Consider the following 20,969-nt stretch of genomic DNA (forward strand, 5'->3'; position numbering starts at 1 on the left):
GAGAAAACCCACAGCTCATCAGTAAACAGAGCACTGTAGCTCCTGTGACATGCTTAAATATCTTCCCTCCTGAAACACACAAACACCTGCCAGCTACAGGAACGTGTAATCAGTGTGGTGAGCCACACTTTGCCACCGCATCACCTGACATCCTCCTTTACAGCCTAACAACAGACTTGTATGGGTTGTAATGAGCTGCTCGCACAATCAAACTCAAACCAGTTACATTTTTTTATCAAGATGTTTACGTAAATTCCTTCAGAACATTCATTCAATCATTCATCTTCAGCCTCTTGTCCCCGTCGGGGTCGTGGGGGGGCTGGAGCCGATCCCAGCTGACATCGGGCGTGAGGCGGGGTCCACCCTGGACAGGACGCCAGTCTATCACAGGACACATAGAGACGAACAGAGACAGACAACCATTCACACCTACGGGTGATTTAGAGTCACCAATGAACCGAACACCTGCACGTCTTTGGACTGTGGGAGGAAACCGGAGAACCCGGAGAAAACCCACGCAGACACGGGGACAACATGCAAACTCCACACAGACAGGCCTCTGCCGGGATTCGAACCTGGTGCTAACCACTACACCACCCCCTGGTTGCAAAAAACAGCCCAATGAAACTACAGAGCCTGATATTAACAGACAACCATTCACACCTACGGGCGATTTAGAGCCACCAATGAACCGAACACCTGCACGTCCAGATCACCAGGTTGTTTTGAGTTGATGCTTAGCTCTGAAACTTGAACCGGGGGAATAACGGGCTGTCGACCGCAGATGAAGCAGGAACACGTGTGTAAAGGTATATCCCACATACTGAAGTCCGTCACCTTTTACAGTATCTGTATAGAAGCGTAGACACAGGTGGATGGAAACGCACCTCCTGACTGAAGCCACTTCCCTCGTAACGAACCTACACTCGGCTGAACGTCGTGGTTTTGTTCTTTTTTTCCATTTATCGCTTTTCCACTTAAGAACAATAACCAATTAGCGGCCGGCAAGCCGCTGCAGTTAAATACATCGATAATTATTTCAGATGCAGCAACGCGCGTCAAAGCGAGAGATCGATAACACGCGGAGCTGAAGATTTTTTATCACGTGTAGAAGGTGTTCACTTGACTGCATCGATGGATGCGTTATCTCCTCACGTCCTGACCTCGCTGTGCTGTGTGCTGCTGTAGGCTTTGTTCTGCATGTCCACTGTGTGTGTGTGTGTGTGTGTGTGTGTGTGTGTGTGTGTGTGTAAGGGGACATATCAGTGTGTAAGCATGCGAGTGTGTGTGTGTGTGTAAGGGCACATATCAGTGTGTAAAGATGCGAGTGTGTGTGTGTGTAAGGGGACATATCAGTGTGTAAGCATGCGAGTGTATGTGTGTGTGTGTGTGTGTGTTTAACAGGATGTGGTGAGGCGCGGGGCAGAGTGACAATGATGAATTAGCCGGCTGGTAATAACCCTCTCTGATCTTGGCCGCGCTCTCAGCTTCTTGGGGGGCACTTTTAATTGTGGCATGTATCCCTGCATCCCCTCGGGCATCTCGTACGCCTGCCCCCTTCACTGTACACACACACACTCGCACACACACACACACAGAATGAAGGAAAAAAATGCACTTGGACACATAAACCTGATAGACACACGGCTCCACGTGGCCAAGTGCGCGTACAGTGAAGCGCACGCTCGCCCTCCTCATCAAACGGGTCTTTGTGTGACTGTACGCGACGGGACTATTAATCAAAATGGGAAAAAAAAAACAGACTGAGGAGGAAGAGGAGGAGGAGGAGGCGTGAAGGAGCGCTTACCTGTGTGTTTGTGAAGGAATCCTTTCACAATAAAAGACTCTCCTCAGTCCTGAAACGTGCGGTAAACTGCCTTTTTTTGCACTTTTGGATAAAATAACAGACAACATGTGTCCTCACTGAAGACTTCAGACACAGGAGCATCAATATATATGTAAATGCCCCCCCGACAGACCCCCCCTTCCCCCCCAGTTTACAACCATAAAAGGAGAAGAATGGAGAATAATGGCTTGGTCATTTTTTCTCAGGTGCCGGGCCGGGGCTGTTTTATTTCCCAGGTGCTTTGTGTGATGGAAGATTGATTTAATCTCTCATGAATAGGTGACTCCCAGAGAATTTACCTCTACTGCCGTGAAATCAGCTGCAGCGTTTTATTTCCACAGAGCGGCTTGTGTTTACGCGTGAGCCCGGGGGTTGGACGTGACGGTAGACACTCTGCAGTGCAGCGGTGTGTTGTTGTATCCTGCACAGGAGCTGATTTGCATGTACGGACCTCTCATCTACCAAAGCCGCGCTCATCCTGACCCGTCATACATCGTCGCTGTCAGGGGGAAACCTTGAATGTCCAAAACTCTGTATTTTTAGAACAAATTAACTCTGCATCGTCAAAGTTGGTACTGTGTCTTTGATATATGGTCATATATTGGTAGATATCGTTATATTAAACAGTAATTATTTAACCACAATCAAACTCAAATGGACTTGACAAGTCACTACAGGCCGAGCATTCACTCCATGGACTGAGAGAAAGGAGAGAAACGCCATTCAAACGCACGCCCACATGGCTACGCTTCTCCTTGATGCTAACATCACTTTCATCTGCACTTAGCTGGAACGGCTAACGCTAACGGCTAACGCTAACTGTCAGTCAGACTCCTGTAATCCTTGTTTTTATGTGATTTTCTGGAGGGGACGGGTTCAAACAGGCTCAAACAGACTCCGGTCTCCTGGAGCTACCGGGCCGGGTCTGACCAACCTGGCAACCCGACTGCTGGAATTATTTTTTGTTGTTGCGACTACGATCCTAAGACACTAGATGGCGGTGTTCTGCTTATTCTCCATACTCAACCTTTAAGTTCTCTGCCAGAAAACGGGATTGTTCCCTCTGGTTTGGGAGGGAGTTACCGTCCTCAAATGACGGCGTTCAAGAAAACTCCGATTTGCTCACAAGCAAATATGGAGGTACGTGTGTTTTCTGTCAGTGGTTATAACGGCCGACGTGTGGCGTTCCATTATCAGCAATTTACATTTACAGCTTACAAAGTTTAGTGGGGCTATGTGTTTTTCTCGCAATTGAACACATTTGACCAAAGTGAACAAACTACCCCTGTCGTCTGCAGCACCTTTATAATCTCTGCAGTCTGTGATAACACCTGTGTGTTGTTTACGTCTGCTACTGTCTCGTTCACGTCTGCTGCTCATTGATCTGAGACTGATCAAAGGCACAGCCGTGAGAAGACCCCATGATCTGTCTTGTTACGTCTGCTACTGATTAAAACAACTCAAACATTGTAAAATTCAGTGGTTTGTAAATAACTCTGTGACCTTGAGTTCAACTCTTTTTGACCCCAAGACGACCTTTGTACCTTTTTTTGTGCAGCTTACATGAAAATGTGAATAAAAGCAACATTTCACTTTTTCTACTGTTGGTGCCGATCGAGGAAAAGTCATAAAATTTCAATTTTTTTTTGTTTTTAACCCTCTTGTTGCCCTCAAATTTTACTAATACCATTTATTCTAAGGGTCAATTTGACCGCAGCAATTTAAACATCTGGAAAATGATCATAATCTATGTGTGACTCAAGTGAAGTCGGGTACTTTATGTTTTTATTTAACTAAATGAAAAATATCACTGATGTTAAACTGCATGGAGGGATTTCTGTGTGTGTGTTTTACAGTAAGTCTGTTATTTTAAGTGCTATTTTGTGTTATTTGTAACATCTGGAATGAAAGTAACGTCCGTTATCAAGGACAGCAGCATGAATTTGACCTCATATAATATTTGAATTGTAAAATAAACGATAATAATAATGATTAAATCATCCAGATTATCAAACTGACCCAAAGGAACACCGATGGGACAAGTACATGTACGATAAGAACAATAAAAATATATATAATCATGATAATTTTAGGTTTTTTATGAGTCGTCCCCATAAAATGAGGAAAAGTCAGAAATCTAAAGCAAAAAAACACAAAAAGACGTCTTTATTTAGGTCAAATTGACCCTTAGGAGAACAGGAGGGTTAAGGTACGGATACGATCGTAGGTGGGGTTGTAACGTAACTTCAGTGATGCACGACATGTGAACGAGACATGAATCGTCTACGTCTCCTGGGTGAAAGTCGGCCGTTTCCATACAGAACTCTAAAAAGAGACACTGTGACGTGCTCAGGCTGCTTAAGTGTGTATTGTTCTTGCTTTTGATGGATCTGTTGGCTAAGAACTTTGACCACGGCAACAAAAAACACTACAACACCCATAATTCATGTAGGCTACAGACATAAGACTGTTAACAATGTTTCAGTATTTCATGGTTTAATCAAAACTAGTGTATGATTTCAGGAATTGGGGCAACTTCCCGTAATTCAGGGCCGCGCATGCATTAATGAAAGTGTGTGTGTGTGTGTGTGTGTGTGTGTGTGTGTGTGTGCTTCCTCAGGCTGAGGGGATCCTCAGAGCGTGGGCGACCCCGGCTTTACAGGAAGAATACGGCAGTGATCCTGTGGTCACTACGATCTGGAACACCACCATGACAGAGGTACGGTGAAGTCTGAAGTCTGTTTTCAACGTGTTCAGAACTTTAAGCTACGGTCTCGGTCTGAAGAGCAGTTCAGCCTCTGAGACACCAAACCCCTGCCCTCAGTCTTCCACGATTCCTCCCACCGAGCTCGTATCGCCCTCCCACGCCTCCTAATGACACCCCCTAAAAAACACATGGCTAACGTATGCTAACATGTGTTGACGTAGGTGTTTATCAGAGCGGGGACGTTCACAGTCATAAGCCAGTATTAGCACAGACTAACGGAGGCTATTTATGGAACATCTACCACAATAAATGAGCTGTTCAGCAAAAAGTCTGCTGACTCAGCATCTGTTTACGGTCCCAAATCATGGCGTAGCCGTCTCCACTGCTCAAAGGAATCCCCGATGTTGACTCGTCTTTGGTTCCTTCGCCGTTGGGGGGAGCGGAGGCCTCTTGCTGGTGTCGGTCTTTACCTTCTCCATGGTAACAGACGCTCCGGTAGCTGAGCTGCTAAGCTAAACGCTAGGCGCTCAGAGTTTACAGAGAGGGAGGGGACGAGGCGGGATGATGAGGAGCAGGGGAGACGAGGGGAGGGGACTGGATAGAGGGTACGAGCCAATCCCTGATGTTGACTCCTCTTCGGTTCCTCCGCCGTTGGGGCGAGCGGAGGCCTCTTGCTGGTATCGGTCTTTTCCTTCTCCATGCTAACAGACGCTCCGGTAGCTGAGCTGCTAAGCTAAACGCTAGGCGCTCAGAGTTTACAGAGAGGGAGGGGACGAGGCGGGATGATGAGGAGCAGGGGAGACGAGGGGAGGGGATTGGATGGAGGGTACGAGCACAATCCCCGATGTCGACTCCCCTTCGGTTCCTTCGCCGTTGGGGCGAGCGACGGCCTCTTGCTGGTATCGGTCTTTTCCTTCGCCATGCTAACAGATGCTCCTGTAGCTGAGCTGCTAAGCTAATCACTAGACGCTCAGAGTTTACAGAGAGGGAGGGGGAGCGGGAGGGGACGAGGGCAGATGACGAGGGGAGACGAGGGGATTGGATGGAGGGTACGAGCCAATGGGAGCTTTTCGGACCGGATGGCTCCCATTGGTCAATTTCTATGCAGGCCTACGGCTGACAGACTGAATGGATTTTTTTTGGTATTCATATTGTTTAGATCGGTCTACAGGAGCATAATCGGTGTATAAACGATGCTAATAATAATAACCAATATTCAAAATGGTAGACCACAGCTTTAAAGGAATCTTCTGGTTTTACAAACTGCACATAAATTAGCCTGTGAATGTTCTCATGTGTCCAGGTCGTCGTCCTCAAAGCAGTTTCAGTCAAAAGCAACTGGACTTGGTTATTTGTCTAGGAAGACGTTTCACCTCTCATCCAAGAGGCTTCATCAGTTCATGTACGCATCTGACCAGGACCAGGACCAGGACCAGGACCAGGCTGGGACTGGACCAGGACCAGGACGAACACTAACGAAGTCGTAACCAACTTCCCACCAATGACTGTCACTCTTACGACGGTCGTTGGCACTCGGCGCACAAAGGGTTCCAGTGACATCATCGTCCTTGTGAAAGGTTAAATACCTGGATCTAACACCAGTTAGTTGGACCAGTCCCAGCCTGGTCCTGGTCCTGGTCCAGTCCCAGCCTGATCCTGGTCCTGGTCCAGTCCCAGCCTGGTCAGATGCGTACATGAACTGATGAAGACTGTTTGCAGTCAACTTTTATAGTTTTGAGCATTGTAAACACGTGAAATGTTCAGGATTAGTAGATAATGGAACGATCAGGCTTTCAACTCAACTCAATGGACTATTCAGCGTCCTTCCTGTCACACTGTCCTGCTGCGTCCTTCACACAGCATAAACAAACTGCCTGTGCAAAAAACTAAAACTTCTTAATTGAAATCGAACAAAAGAAATAACAGACTGTGCATAGCATCCATCTGCTTTTGTGTGTCGGCTTCACCTCAGCTCACCTGAACGCAGCACAACAGTCTCAGTCAAGGTAACTCAGGCGGCTGCCGTCGATATCTCACAGCACTCACTGAAAAATAAACTTTTATTCTCACTCTTGTGACAATGGTTGGATACACACTGGCAAACCTTGACAGAAGACATCTTCCAAGACCTTACTGCACTGAGCCGAGCACACTGCACCCGCTCCACTTGTTGGTTTGAGGTGGATTTAGCACTCAACGAGTCTAAAAGAGACGTTTGTAAAAGTTACGCGGTGCCCCAGAAACATTGTGTCATTGTTAGTCGATGTAACCACTGACTTCATTGTTTACGGTTTACAATGGTTGAGCACTTTGAGCGCAACTTGGAAATGCAGCAGTCAATAATACCGATCTGCTCTGAATGTAAACACACAACATTACGGAGCTCAGGCTGACCCGACCTCTCTAACACACACCGCAGCAAGACTCTCGCTGACTGACGGAAGTTTACTCAATGATGGATCATCAAAGTTCACAAAATACTCTCCTCCAACTTTTTCCCTTCCTCTCTCAGCTGAAGTGCTGCGGTTTCACCAACTACACCGACTTCGTGGGCTCCGAGTTTGAAAAGGAGAACGGAGGCAGCCTCCCGCCGAGCTGCTGCTGGACCAACAGCGCCCCCTGCAGCCCCGGAGAGGCAGAGCGCAGCGCCGTGCAGGTGAGAGGAAAAACACCTACCGTGGCCCTGAGGGGCAAATGACAACGACAAATTCAAAATGACAACGACAAATTCAAAATGACAACGACAAATTCAAAATGACAACGACAAATTCAAAATGACAACGACAAATTCAAAATTACAACAACAAATTCAAAATGACAACGACAAATTCAAAATGACAACGACAAATTCAAAATTACAACGACAAATTCAAAATTACAACGACAAATTCAAAATTACAACGACAAATTCAAAATTACAACGACAAATTCAAAATTACAACGACAAATTCAAAATTACAACGACAAGTTCAAAATTATAACGACAAATTCAAAATTACAACGACAAGTTCAAAATTACAACGACAAATTCAAAATTACAATAACATTAACTTTTACCGGAAAGGGTAGGGCCCATCTCGCAGAGGATGGGCCCTCCTGATTGGACAGATGGACTGAACAGAAGGAGAAGAGGAGGAAAAACACGGAAATGCGGCTATTTTGAAAACATGAATACTTCCGAAGATACTTTGGCTATTATTAGGAATTATTTCGATGCAGGGCATACATACGACGTGGTAGTTGATATGTTGTCAACCAATCACAACATCAGGATGAGTATACGCACTCTGAAGTCACGTTTGAGAGAAGCAGGGTTGTACAGAAGGAGCAACTATTCACAACTGGATGAGGTGAGACGTGCCGTCCTTACAGAGCTGCGTGGACCAGGGCAGCTATTCGGATATCGGACAATGTGGCAAGTACTCCATCAAAAACACAAGCTACGTGTTAAACGACACACAGTGATGAGATTGCTGAAGCAACTTAATCCACAAGGAACGGATGCAAGAACACGCCGGAGGTTTGTGAGGCGAACGTATCACTCCATGGGTCCAAACTACATATGGCATGTAGATGGATACGATAAGCTGAAACCCTTTGGCTTGGCACTCTCAGGATGTATAGACGGGTTTTCAAGAAGGATCATGTGGCTTGTTTGTGGGGCTACAAACAACAACCCATCGGTCATCGCCCACAACTATATTAATTGTGTCAAGAGTGTTGGTGTGGTCCCTATGAGACTGAGGACAGACCATGGAACCGAAAATGGCACCATGGCTGCCATACAGTGTACCCTCAGACACGAGCATACGGACTACTATGCAGGCTCGTTGGGCCACAGTTATGGATCATCCGTTGGGAATCAACGTATCGAGGCGTGGTGGTCCATTCTGAGAAAAGGAAGGTAAATTAACCACTATTACGGCTCTAACCGCATAAAAGTATAATTATGCATCTGCCTAAAAGGGATTTCAGTCAAATAAAAATGTATTTCAGCAGGTAAAACAGACTGGGTGGGCTCTAATCTGTCCCGTATAAATATAAAAAAGTATATGCTGTAATCACGTATATGTCATGACTGATCACGCTATGAATTACAAATGCGACTGGATTATGTAAGACTTAAGTTTTAAAAAGACCTGTATTTGCTGTTACTATTTGCTGTTATCACGGATAAATAGTTATGCATATTTGCACATTATGATCCTGATGGAAACAGCTGTCCATATTAAACTGGGCGATGTAGCAGGCTCTGTCCGTAGACAGAAATCATTTTTAAACAGAACACATAATTAAAGTCAGAGTACGGTCATAGCCAAATGAACAGACCGCATAGAAATAGCTTCGTGTTGTTAATTATTTTCTGTTCGAGAGCGAACCCTTTCCTTGTGTTTCAGGTAGACTGATTAACAGGTGCTGCAGTCATATCTACTCATGCATTATGGAGGCGCCATGCAGTGCCTTTCCACCTATTTATTTTACTGATATTGACAGCAGCACTATTATGCTTTTTGTAGTTGCTTACTTGTAGCTGTTCAATACTCATAATCTTTTCCTCTTGTGGAAAATAAGTAGCCTAACTTTGAATTGTATTCCTAGGGCTCAATTTTGGATGGACCTGTTTGGAGATCTGAGAGACTCTGGAGCCTTTAATGGCAGCCATGAACATCAGGACTTACTGAGATTCTGCTTCAGTGATGTTCTGCAAAAAGACCTGGATGAGTGCACGGACCTCTGGAATAAGCACAGGATTAGACCCTCCAGACTTGCATCATGTCCTGGGGGAATACCTGACGAACTCTATCTCTTGCCTCACAGGTAAATCCACATTAACTGACAATGAATTGACTATATCTATTCCTACAAAAATGCATATTTGAATACAACACATATTGGAAATACATTTTGCCTTTACGATGAATTATGTCACTTTGCAGGTTTGGTTCAAGGGACTGTGGATTGGCCATTGAAGACAGGGAATTGGATACATTTCCTGAGTCAAGGCAAACTCTTCATACATGCAGTGATGCAGACATCCAGGATTATCTTCAACAGACTGTTGAGCAAAGTGCATTACAGCAGCCACATGATTGGGAGTCAGCCTCCGAACTATTTATCACTTTGAAAGAAATAGCTGGCCTATAAATATGCACTACTACAGCCAACTCTTAAAGGTCAGGCAAGGTCTAGGGTTTTGTTGATTTTGCATACTTTTGTAAATTCCCCTTTAAAGCGTTCTTGCATACAACATACGACCCAAGTGTTTATATGGAAATTTTCAGAACAAACTTAGCTTTATGCACAGTGAGGCCCAAATTTGTCCTAGAGCAATGTGTAAAGAGAGTAATAGGCCCAAATGCTGAAAATGGAATTCCACTTTTTCAAATTCTTCATATCTCTTTTGAAAACATACCTTTACTCATGTGGACAAACTGTTTAGAAAACATTGTCAAATTTGTTTATTTTTCATTTAACCTTTAACATTTTTCATTGAACTGAACTGAGCATGCACTCTTTAATCTTTATCAGCTGCATTTTTGCAGACTGGACAAAAATCCAGACATTAAATACACCCAAAGCCTGGAGAGTTCTGTAAGCCAAACTCCATGCTTGTCTTAAAGACAGTGTACGTCTCAAGGAGAGGGAGCTTTAGTGTATTTGCACAAGTGTTTGCCATAGGGAATGGCAAATTTGTTAAGAACTCGATGCATGGTAGTGGTGTTATTCCAGCAGGTGGAAGTGATGTGAGCCCTGTAGCAAACATCAGTACATCCTCTAGGGACACAGCAGTTGCGTTTTCTGAAAGGGAAAAGTCAACATTGTTTTAGTGTCTTCATCATCCAACAAGTAAATTAAGTAAACATTTTTACAAACACCATATAAAGAAGCCATAACAAACCTTCACAATCAAGAAGAAAATCTGCCCAAAATCCAAGTGCTTTGCATTCTTTCTGGCGACTGTTACTTCCTGCTGGACTGAGGTGTGGTTTAAACATGCTTTCCATGTCTGCAGCTGTCAGGTTCTTCTGAGAGTGGCACAAAAGTGGGGCCAATACACAAGGATGCTGCTGGAGTGCGGTCAGAAAGTGTAGACTTGCAAGTCCTTCTTTGAAACTATTAGGGACAATGATCATATAACAGAAGATTTCAGTTACTATGCTAATTACACCAGAGTCTAACACTCAAACAAACTTTTCACTAAACCCGCTTTACCATTTGTGAATGTCACACAATCTTATCTGTAGCCACTTTTGAAGCATTCAAGTGATAAATCATGGGACTGGAAAGCATGTGGTTGTTAAACATGAGATTGAAATATGTTTGATGAATGGAGAAAGAGAATGAGTCTTTACAAGTATTACCTTTGAATAACACTCTGGTTTCTGTGTAGAATATACCATTTGAGGTATTCCTCCACAAGAGTTTGCTTGTCCTCAGAAGACTTCACATGTAAGAAGCATCCAGCAGTCTGGAACATGGAGCTGTTTTGCAAAAGTAAATTTTGCAGAGATTCCACTGAGTCTGTTTCCTGGACCTGTTAAAAAGACTTTGTAAGACTTACCAAAACCCATCCCTGATAGGTTAAGGATCTTGCAATGGTCAAGCAAATGGTAAACCCCTCAAACAAAACATGGATCAAATTATTTTTTACTTAAATGTTCTCATACTGATAGAAGTGGAGATCTGAACATTCCGATCATCTGTTTATTTTACTATAACCTCACTCTAAATTAAATACTGGTTTCTCTTAGTTAACTCATTCCTTGAATCATGGTCACTTCATACCTGATGCAGAACTCTCCCTATCTCCTCATCTGTAATATCTCCGACAGTGGCGCTGAAACTGGGATTCCCTACAATGTGGTTAACAAGGTCCTTTGACAGGAAATGTGGTGCTGGTCCCCCGTGTACTATAGACACAGCAATGATCTTTCCTGCCAGGACATATTCATTTTCCCTGACAGCTGTCAATCAGAGTACAGAAAAAGTACAGTTAATTGGCATATTTATCTGCTAAGAGCGACTTTCTGTTAGAGTCAGGCAGGTGGTGACCCAGATGACATGAACCCTTTATTTTCATTCAGGCTTTTTTTTTATAAAAGATTATATGTATGGCCAGGAAGTTTAACAAGACTAAAGGGGTTGTGTACAGTGTCAACCCTTGTATTAAAGTGCTTAAATTTGGCAGAAAGTGGGACTTAATGTACAACAAAAATAATGCATTTATCAAAATATATTCACACTTTCACACACAAAATACATAAACTGTCATGGAAAAAAAGACACCTGTAGCGTTGTACACCAGGTAGCGGCTTTGTGGAGGTCCGTCAAAGATGGCGCGATGCTTCAGATCATTCATGAGAAGTGTGAGGAATTCCCGTCTGGGTCCGCCAGTATCTATGCCTTCTTCAGGGGAGCCAGCATCATCACTAAACTTAACGAACATGTCACTTGCCTCCGAGTAGGTGCAACGCTGAAAACCTCGGACAGCACCATCCCATACATTAGATCTGGACACGTTGAATCTGCTGACTTTCTTGTGGTCAATGGGAAGTGCCAAATTTGCAATTATTTCAGGTGCACTTGTATGCCTAGAACAAAAAGTAGAAGTTACTTTGTAAAATTTTGTAGCTTATTAGCTGAACACAAATTGGATCAATCATCCCTTCCATTAAATATTCATAAATTGTACTGATAACACTTGATCATGATTCCTAAGGCCCTCTCAAGGCAGTTAATAAAACAATATCTACTTTTAATACATTCAAATGGAGTTCCTTATAGAAAGACATCTCTCTACTGGACCTAGCACAAACTGTTTTTCTTGCTACAGTAACTGAGATTGTTTTTTCACCCTTCTTAATACAGTGACGTTTATTTGTTTAATAAGTACTCACACTCTGTTCAAGTCTATTCTCCATTCTACAAAGATACAGGATGATGGATAATACCCTAATAATTTACTCATGACTCACACAGGTTCATTAGAAGATGCCTCATTTGTTTCTTTGACAGTTAGAACTTCATCTATGTCATCATCATCATCATCGTCGTCGTCGTCGTCATCAATGACGACAGGCGCATACAGGTCTGTGTAGTTTCTGCACAAAGAAAAATATGTACACAAAATACAATAATAATGAAACATACGGTGTGTCTTCTTATCAGAATTTAAGAGCTTTAACATTCAATATGCTAGACTATTTTTAAAAAAAAGCCCCAACACCAAACCTGTAACAGGTTCTCTTTGTTCCAGGACATCTTGAGGTACTTGGACCAATATCCTCTGTGTTCATCTGTACTGGACTGCTTTCATGCAGAGGTTCAAATGGCTATATTGAAGCATTAAAAACCATTGCGGTTGATCAATTCTTCACATAGCAAACAAAAACAACATTTTCATTAAAGACACACCCAAATATGCTTTACATTGCACTCACAAGCGTGTCAGCTAGGTCAAACTCTGTGGGGGGTATTTTTATCATAATCTCTGTGTCAGAGTCACTGTCTGACACTCCTCCAACTGCAAAAAACAAAACAATTTAAGTTAGCTTGATTGTTGTCAGTAAAAACAAACATTTTAAAAGAAGTTTACTCCAGAAGGTGATGAATGTAAAGCTGCTTTGAGACACTGCACCAGAAACAGCTGGTTTTGACACATGGTGGAAAAAGTTCACTGAATGGTTTTTCATGCATCTACTACTCCAAAGGGTTTGCAGTTATTTTAACATGAATGCAGAATACACGATGGGGAGCTATTTTCAAACGAGTTTTTTTTAAACGTGAAATATCTAGCCACAGATGTAAATGGCATGACAACTTACCTTGTTCAAAGTCCTTCTTTGTGCAGATATACATTTTGATTCTTTGATATGTTCTGCCTAATTCTGCCTTATATTCTTCTAGAATAAAAGGTCTCTGTGTCCCAGGGATATTGATAACTTCAGATCCATCCGGATACAGAAGGATGAAGACTTCTTCTTCCAAGTCTTGGTTGAAGTCTCTCATTTTCTTCACACTCTGATGAAGAAGACTTTGAGCGGTGATGTCAGAGTTGGTTGATAAGGGAATGGTTTTCCCACGTACTGGCTTTAAAACACCCGTCTGAGCAGTCATCAAGCCAAGACTAATCTGCAATAGAAAACACAGGAACTGGCAAGGATCTCTTAATCCGGTTTAAATAACATGGCTTAATTGAAGTGGTTGTTCCTCTGGTTTGCAAATGTTACACATAGACCCAAAATAGATCTTAAACATAAAATGTGACTCAGAGCAGCTCTAATCTTTCCTTCAAATCTTAGTTAACAGCAGTTTTGTAATTAAAAAAATAAAAGCTCCATCTTGGCCAAATAAAGGCTATTAAAAAATTCATTAATTTTCCACAGAACACAACAATTGATATTCATGATCAGAAGTCAGTTTAAAAGAAAGAGATATGTCAGCCTGCGTCCTTGATAACTTCCTGTCAGATGATGTCATTCACATTAACTCCAACAGGAATCAAACTTGGACACATTTAGATATGTTTATAACTTTGAAAAGGTCTATAGGTAAACTCAGATAATTCTATGTTCTTTTCTAAGTTAATTGTCTACAATACAGACACCTATTTCAAACATTTACATAGTTTATCTCCCAACATTACTTGAAACAAGCAAAACTATATTGCTTGCCATGAAATTGACCCTACTAGGGGGCTTAGGTATAGGGTTCAAATAATAATGGGATGAGACAGCAAGTCAACACTGGAGTTGGGTTCCAAAATTTTTTCACTCAATCACACATTTACTTACCTGCACTTTCCTTTTTTCCTTTTTCTTTTCCCGCATCTTACCAAAGGAAAACTTTTGCCTTTCCTCTGCTTTTTTCTTCCGGTAATCCAGAAAGGTTTTAAATATTGGTTTTGGATTGGAAGGAGGGTTCTCTGATACTAGAGGGAAGCAAAAAAATGCATTCTTATAAAATGGCAAATCATGCATTGCACATTCATAGAAACAAAAGTAATGGTAACACATGGCTAGATTAAAGAGGACAACAGATATCTGATCTCATTAGCACCTCGATTATAAATAATTGAACGGCGGAGGGCAGGGATGTTGTGGTGCCAAAGCGATCGTCTGCCAATTAAAACATGCAAATATACATAACTATATCCATGTTAACAGCAAAGACATGGACAGAATATAGCCCAGGCAATCTGTTTTACCTGCTGCAATCACTTTTTGGCAGACGAACACTTGTTAGTGTCACACCACCTTCACTAGGTGCATGCAGTCTCACGATATCACAATGTTTTTTCACTTTATTTAGTTGTACTGTAACTTACTTCAGTAAGAAATGCTGCAACACGTTACTGTACTTTACTGTAACTTAGTTCTGTCAGAAATGCTGCAACACGTTGCTGTAACTTAGTTCTGTCAGAAATACTGCAACACGTTGCTGTAACTTAGTTCTGTCAGAAATACTGCAACACGTTGCTGTAACTTAGTTCTGTCAGAAATACTGCAACACGTTGCTGTAACTTAGTTCTGTCAGAAATACTGCAACACGTTGCTGTAACTTAGTTCTGTCAGAAATACTGCAACACGTTGCTGTAACTTAGTTCTGTCAGAAATACTGCAACACGTTGCTGTAACTTAGTTCTGTCAGAAATACTGCAACACGTTGCTGTAACTTAGTTCTGTCAGAAATATTGCAACACGTTGCTGTACTTTACTGTAACTTAGTTCTGTCAGAAATGCTGCAACACTTGTTAAACACTAATTAAAAGTAGTATTTTACGTTAGCTTTATTTTGATTTGATTATGTTAGCTATTGTCACTCAGATCCTTTCCCTCCTTTGTATTGAAACTGTTGCACAATAATTTCCCTCGGGATAAGTAAAGATTCTTGAATCTTGAATACTTGAATATCGCCCCACTGCAGACACAAATGGGCGTTCCGCTCAAGCATGCAGCTGGACCCTTCTCCGTTAACGCAGCCGGAGACTAACTTTATACGCGGGTGGTAACTTCCTTGGCACGACACCCGCTATAAACTTATACAGCCCAATAAATTAATACGGCGCAAGAGAGTACATCATTTAGGAAAACCACCATTAGCTGCAAATAAGGTTACGTTAACTTACCTGAAGCTAGGCCATCGTTGGGTTCAGCCAAAGACGTTAATTTAGCGTCCAGACTTTCTCCAAGTCTCTCGCCACAACCACTGCAAAAATTCGGTTGGTCCTCCAACAACTTTTTCCCACAATGTCGGCAAAACATCCTTCACCAAATTGTCTGGCGCCGAATGAAGGGACGCGGTTTAGCCTCTAGCAAGCTAGTTAGAGAACTCATTTCATGTTAAAGGACCGACAGTCCGTCTGTCCAATCAGGAGGGTCCATCCTCTGCGAGATGGGCCCTACCCTTTCCGGTAAAAGTTAATGTTATTGTAATTTTGAATTTGTCGTTGCAATTTTGAATTTGTCGTTGTCATTTTGAATTTGTCGTTGTAATTTTGAATTTGCGCTGTCATTTGCCCCTCAGGGCCACGGTAAACACCACTTCACTGTGACTTACGACATACTGTGCAAGTCTATTTAGTATAAAATCATTGATTTAAATGAGATGGAGATGTTTTATAATGTTATACAATACAACAGCAGCACAAATTAAAGGCTGAATACGTAGAAAATTTATTAAAAGCTATATATTATATTCATTAATACACCCACGGGGCGTTTTGAGGGGTACAGAATGAAAGTATTGCTGTAATGTATATTTAGTCTGAATTAATATTTCAAACATTTTTTGACCGGTTTGACAATGACTTTCTGTCCCGTTGTGTTTCCATGGTAGTAGCTAATAGCGTTGGGCGTTGCTGGTTGCCAGGGTTGTCTGTTGTTGGGTGCAGCTACTGTAGGCTGGCACTGGGTGAAATGGAGTTAGCCGATCCTGCAGCTGCTTCTTTGTCCCAGCAGCTGAGTGAGCGGAGACGGGCAACAACCAGAGTCACTATAGGCCGAGCACTCACTCCATGGACTGAGAGAAAGGAGAGGAACGCCATTCAAACGCACGCCCACATGGCTACGCTTCTCCTTGATGCTAACATCACCTTCATCTTTACTTAGCTGGAACGGCTAAGGCTAACTGTCAGTCAAACTCCTCTAATCCTTGTTTTGATGCTGTGATTTTCTGGAGGGGACGGGTTCAAACAGGCTCAAACAGACTCCGGTCTCCTGTAGGCTACTGGGCCGGGTCTGACCAAGCTGGCAACCCGACTGCTGGAATTATTTTTTGTTGTTGTGACTACGATCGTAAGACACCAGATGGCGGTGTTCTGCTCATTCTCCATATTCAACCTTTAAGTTCTCTGCCAGAAAACAGTGGATTGCTTCCTCTGGTTTGGGAGGGAGTTGCCGTCCTCAAGTGAAGGAGTTCAAGAATCTGCGATTTGCTCACAAGTGAGGGTCAAATGGAGCGTGAGATGGACTGTGGATGTGGGTGGAGGCACCTGAGCTGGAAGGCACTGCTCCAAATTTATCAGACGGTCTATCCTCAGCTACAGTCAAGAGCTTTAAGTAGTTATCGTAACATATAAATCACAGGCACAAGAGAAACAAAATTACTTTCCTCCGTACAGTGGCTGAGCTCAGCCTTATGCCATTTTGCCACGCACATGGCCTGGCCTGGCCTGGCTTGACTCTCCCCTGTCTCTCCGCTGTTCCACTGCTCAGACATGAGTTGAGTCTCGCAACATTTGCTTGTTTGAGGTTGGGTTGGCTGCGGTCAGCGAGACGTCCCGTAAAAAAAGAGCCCAGTTGAGGTGGTTCGGTCCTGTGATGAGGACGCCTCCGTTAAAGGGTTTTTTGTGTGGTCATTGTTGGCTTCATTTGTGGTCTGTTGTGTGTATCATGTTCATTTGTCAATAACTGAAACATTTTTCCTCCTCAGGGCTGTTTCAGACATATTCTGGAGGCGCTCAAAGAGAACGCCAACATCGTGGGAGGCATCGCAGCAGGAATAGGAGTCTTGGAGGTAAAATAACATGCTCACTTTGGCTTTTAAGGTAAAAACACTAAAGTCTGATCTGATCTGCTCCAGCGTTGTGTTTGCGTGTAAAGGTAAAAACACTAAAGTGAGCTCTGATCTGCTCCAGCGTTGTGTTTGCGTGTAAAGGTAAAAACACTAAAGTGAGCTCTGATCTGCTCCAGCGTTGTGTTTGCGTGTAAAGGTAAAAACACTAAAGTGAGCTCTGATCTGCTCCAGCGTTGTGTTTGCGTGTAAAGGTAAAAACACTAAAGTGAGCTCTGATCTGCTCCAGCGCTGTGTTTGCGTGTAAAGGTAAAAACACTAAAGTGAGCTCTGATCTGCTCCAGCGTTGTGTTTGCGTGTAAAGGTAAAAACACTGAAGTGAGCTCTGATCTGCTCCAGCGTTGTGTTTGCGTGTAAAGGTAAAAAACACTAAAGTGAGCTCTGATCTGCTCCAGCGCTGTGTTTGCGTGTAAAGGTAAAAACACTAAAGTGAGCTCTGATCTGCTCACGCTGGCTCACGTGGCGTGTGTGTTTCTGTAACATCCGTGTGCAGAGTTCAGGTAAACAACAACAAACATGACTGTTTCCGTCAGGTGGACATTCAAATGTCCTGGGTGGAGCCGAGGCGGTTGGAGGCTGAAGATCCCCGTCACACTGTACGGCGTCCTGCTTCTCCGCTGTTAGGGAGAGAAGGACGTTCCTACGCATGCACCAGCTCTGGGTGCTGTTGTGTAGCACAGCACCACCTACACACCTGACGTGCACACTACATGTAATTTAACACACTTTTGCGTCACCGTATGCACTCAAATTTCCCCGCCAAGGACGCTCGTCTAAACGCATAATAAAAAGTAAGAATGCAACGCCACTTTTGCCTCAGCGAGAGTTCAAATTAAGGTAGAGTCTTAAAGTTGAAAAGGGGGACTGTGAGGAAGGAGCTCGGCTCATCGATCGAAGGCTAGCGCTCCGAATCTGCAACTCTCGTGGGTCACATTTGATATGTTTTAGAGAAAGATGCACGCATGGATGCAGGATGCATGTGTATTATATGTGTGCGATGCCTGTAATGTGTGTTTAACATCAGATCTGCCGGGTTTTATCCTGTGAAAACCAGATTTTGAACTGTCTGTATGCTTGTTTCAGCTCGCTGCCATGATAGTCTCCATGTACCTGTACTGCCACCTGGACAACAGAATCAGCTGAGAGTCCTTCACGACAGGAGCGACACAGACGCATCACATATGAAGTTTAATCTGTATATTTAACACCATACTGTGGAAAGACGTCTGGCTTTACTTTGAAGTCATTTTTATGATGGAACGAATCCAGAGACTGTATTTTATACAGGTTTATAATCTGCAGAGCGTAAATACTGTATTTCGCACCTTATGATATGCCAATAGAACAGCAATTGACTGAGTGATGATTACATTAACCTGCATTTATTTTCTTTTTATCAATAATAAAATGGTGCCACAATGAATCATCTGCTTTGTTTTTAATTAACAGTGGATCAAACCAGTATATGTGCTCTATGCTCTATACTCTGCAGCTCTTTGGAGCTTTTTAGCTTCTTTAAGCTGCTAGTTTTGGTCCGGTCTGTTGGGTCTCCAGAATGAGAAGACAGCGTTGTTTTTAATCGAGCAAGCTCTGAAAAACCCACTGGACACGATCTGCAGAAACCAAAAATGGCCGATAGATAGAGTTAGAGAATAGCCGACCACCACAAAGACTGAAACAACCACAAAGAGACGCCAAGCAACATCAAGGATATGCACAATGACCACAAAGAGACGTCCAATGCCTTCAAACAACGTGCAATGTTTGCAGTAGTTTCGGGAGACTTCTTCCAAAAGAATCAGATTCATTGTGAGTTTATTCATTCATTCATTCATCTTCAACCGTTGTCCCAGCTGACATCGGGCATGAGGCGGGGTCCACCCTGGACAGGACGCCAGTCTATCACAGGACACATAGAGACGAACAGAGACAGACAACCATTCACACCTACGGGTGATTTAGAGTCATCAATGAACCGAACACCTGCACGTCTTTGGACTGTGGGAGGAAACCGGAGAACCCGGAGAAAACCCACGCAGACACGGGGACAACATGCAAACTCCACACAGAAGGGCCCCAGCCGGGAGTCAAACCAGGAACCCTCTCATTGTGAGGCGACAGTGCTGACCATAACACAAAAAAGATGTTTTTTCTTGGTGTTTCCGTGCATCACAATGAACATGGTAAGAGAAGAGGAAGTACTGCAACAGTTGAGAAGCATTAACAAAAAAAACACAAACACAATAAAATAGAAAACATAGTTAAACGAACTCCGACAGATTATCCGTTTTTAAATTTTAGATCTGTGCAGGAACGTGCAAACTTATTGTGCAATGTGCAGAGATGATATCCCAAATAATGTAATGTGTTGCCATGCAGGAGGGCATATTGTCTCATAATCCTCTGAGGTGTCAAAGACCACAGTTTGTCCCCGTTTGAGACGAACATGGCTGCACTCGGCTGCTTTACTTTGAAACATGTTTCCTCCGCATGACAAAGCCCCACGCGTGTGAAAGGAAGCAGCGGAGCTTGGTGTATCTTTTGTCCCGCGTGCTATTCATTCCCTATTCATCCTGCCCTTGAAGATTACATGCACTGTGATACACAGCTCTGAAAGTATTGACCAATAAAAAGGCCCGACAATGGACAGGAGGCGGGGCATTGTTCAGCCGCGCAGCAGCTTATCCATCGCTCCTGAGTTAATACGTTCAACGCAAATCCTCGAGCAGAGGTTGTTTTTTCAGCTGTTTCTGCAGAACTGTAGATAAAACTGCAACAAGAGAGAGTTGCAAATAAACAAACAGGAGAAATAATAGAAAATAAAGATGATGTGCTGGTAGTGATGGTGGGATATCACTGGAACCCTTTGTGCTCCATGTGCCAACGAGCGTTGTTAGATTGACAGTCGTTGGTGGAAGTAGGTCTGGACTTGGTTAGTGCTCTATTGAGTCTTAACGACAGTGGTTGGAGTCACAGGAGGACATTTGTGAACAGTTCTTTGAGGTTAGATTGTTGAATCTCCTGAAGGGATGAAAGGGCAGCATTTTAAACTGGAGATAGGTGGTGTCTCAGACCTCCTCCTCTGGTTAGCGAAGGTTTCTCTACCACTCCTGTACATCCAATCCATTGGTCCACGTGGTCCACTATAAGGCGCACCTAAAGACCTTCACATGTCTCAGTGCGCCTTATAACCCGGTGCTTCTTATATATGGACCAATATTGAGCCACAACAGGTCTCCAACTACGGTGAGCAGTCGTCGACTCTATTTTCCCCCGTAGAAGAAGTAACTCGCGATGCATGTTGAGATATACGACTGCGTGAAGCGTGCCGTTTCATTTCCA

At 43.3% G+C, this 20,969-nt stretch overlaps 2 protein-coding genes and 1 long non-coding RNA gene across 4 annotated transcripts in view; 2 read left to right on the plus strand and 1 right to left on the minus strand.

Moving 5' to 3' along the window:
• The window catches only part of tspan1 (tetraspanin 1), a gene marked incomplete at its 3' end in the record, with an annotated part of 32,513 nt that extends 13,743 nt beyond the window's left edge, over positions 1-18,770 (plus strand). The window contains exons 4-7 of the mRNA XM_083911314.1: positions 4,467-4,565; positions 7,066-7,209; positions 17,487-17,570; positions 18,711-18,770. Of these exons, the coding sequence (XP_083767440.1) occupies positions 4,467-4,565; positions 7,066-7,209; positions 17,487-17,570; positions 18,711-18,770 (387 nt within the window). The remainder of the gene's footprint in view (positions 1-4,466; positions 4,566-7,065; positions 7,210-17,486; positions 17,571-18,710) is intronic.
• Positions 8,066-9,594, plus strand: LOC310945271. Its single transcript, XR_014593150.1, has 3 exons — positions 8,066-8,457; positions 9,153-9,371; positions 9,491-9,594. It is a non-coding gene; the product is annotated as an uncharacterized lncRNA (long non-coding RNA).
• On the minus strand, positions 9,998-15,881 carry LOC310945269 (G2/M phase-specific E3 ubiquitin-protein ligase-like). Of its 2 annotated transcripts, XM_083911313.1 has the most exons (11): positions 15,682-15,881; positions 14,348-14,484; positions 13,379-13,685; positions 12,995-13,077; positions 12,786-12,886; positions 12,530-12,655; positions 11,841-12,145; positions 11,340-11,518; positions 10,916-11,088; positions 10,453-10,667; positions 9,998-10,352 (listed from the first exon to the last, which is right to left on the minus strand). In XM_083911313.1, the coding sequence occupies exons 1-11, from the start codon at positions 15,815-15,817 to the stop codon at positions 10,117-10,119; spliced, it is 1,998 nt and encodes a 665-aa protein (XP_083767439.1). In that variant the 5' UTR covers positions 15,818-15,881; the 3' UTR covers positions 9,998-10,116. The 2 variants fall into 2 exon arrangements, 1 of the variants encoding a protein (XP_083767439.1); XR_014593149.1 differs by lacking the exons at positions 9,998-10,352; positions 11,340-11,518 and having other exon boundaries at positions 10,532-10,667.
• Positions 18,771-20,969: the final 2,199 nt, after the last annotated feature.

Source organism: Echiichthys vipera (genome assembly GCF_963691815.1).
Source record: "Echiichthys vipera genome assembly, chromosome: 3".
Taxonomy (NCBI): domain Eukaryota; kingdom Metazoa; phylum Chordata; class Actinopteri; order Perciformes; family Trachinidae; genus Echiichthys; species Echiichthys vipera.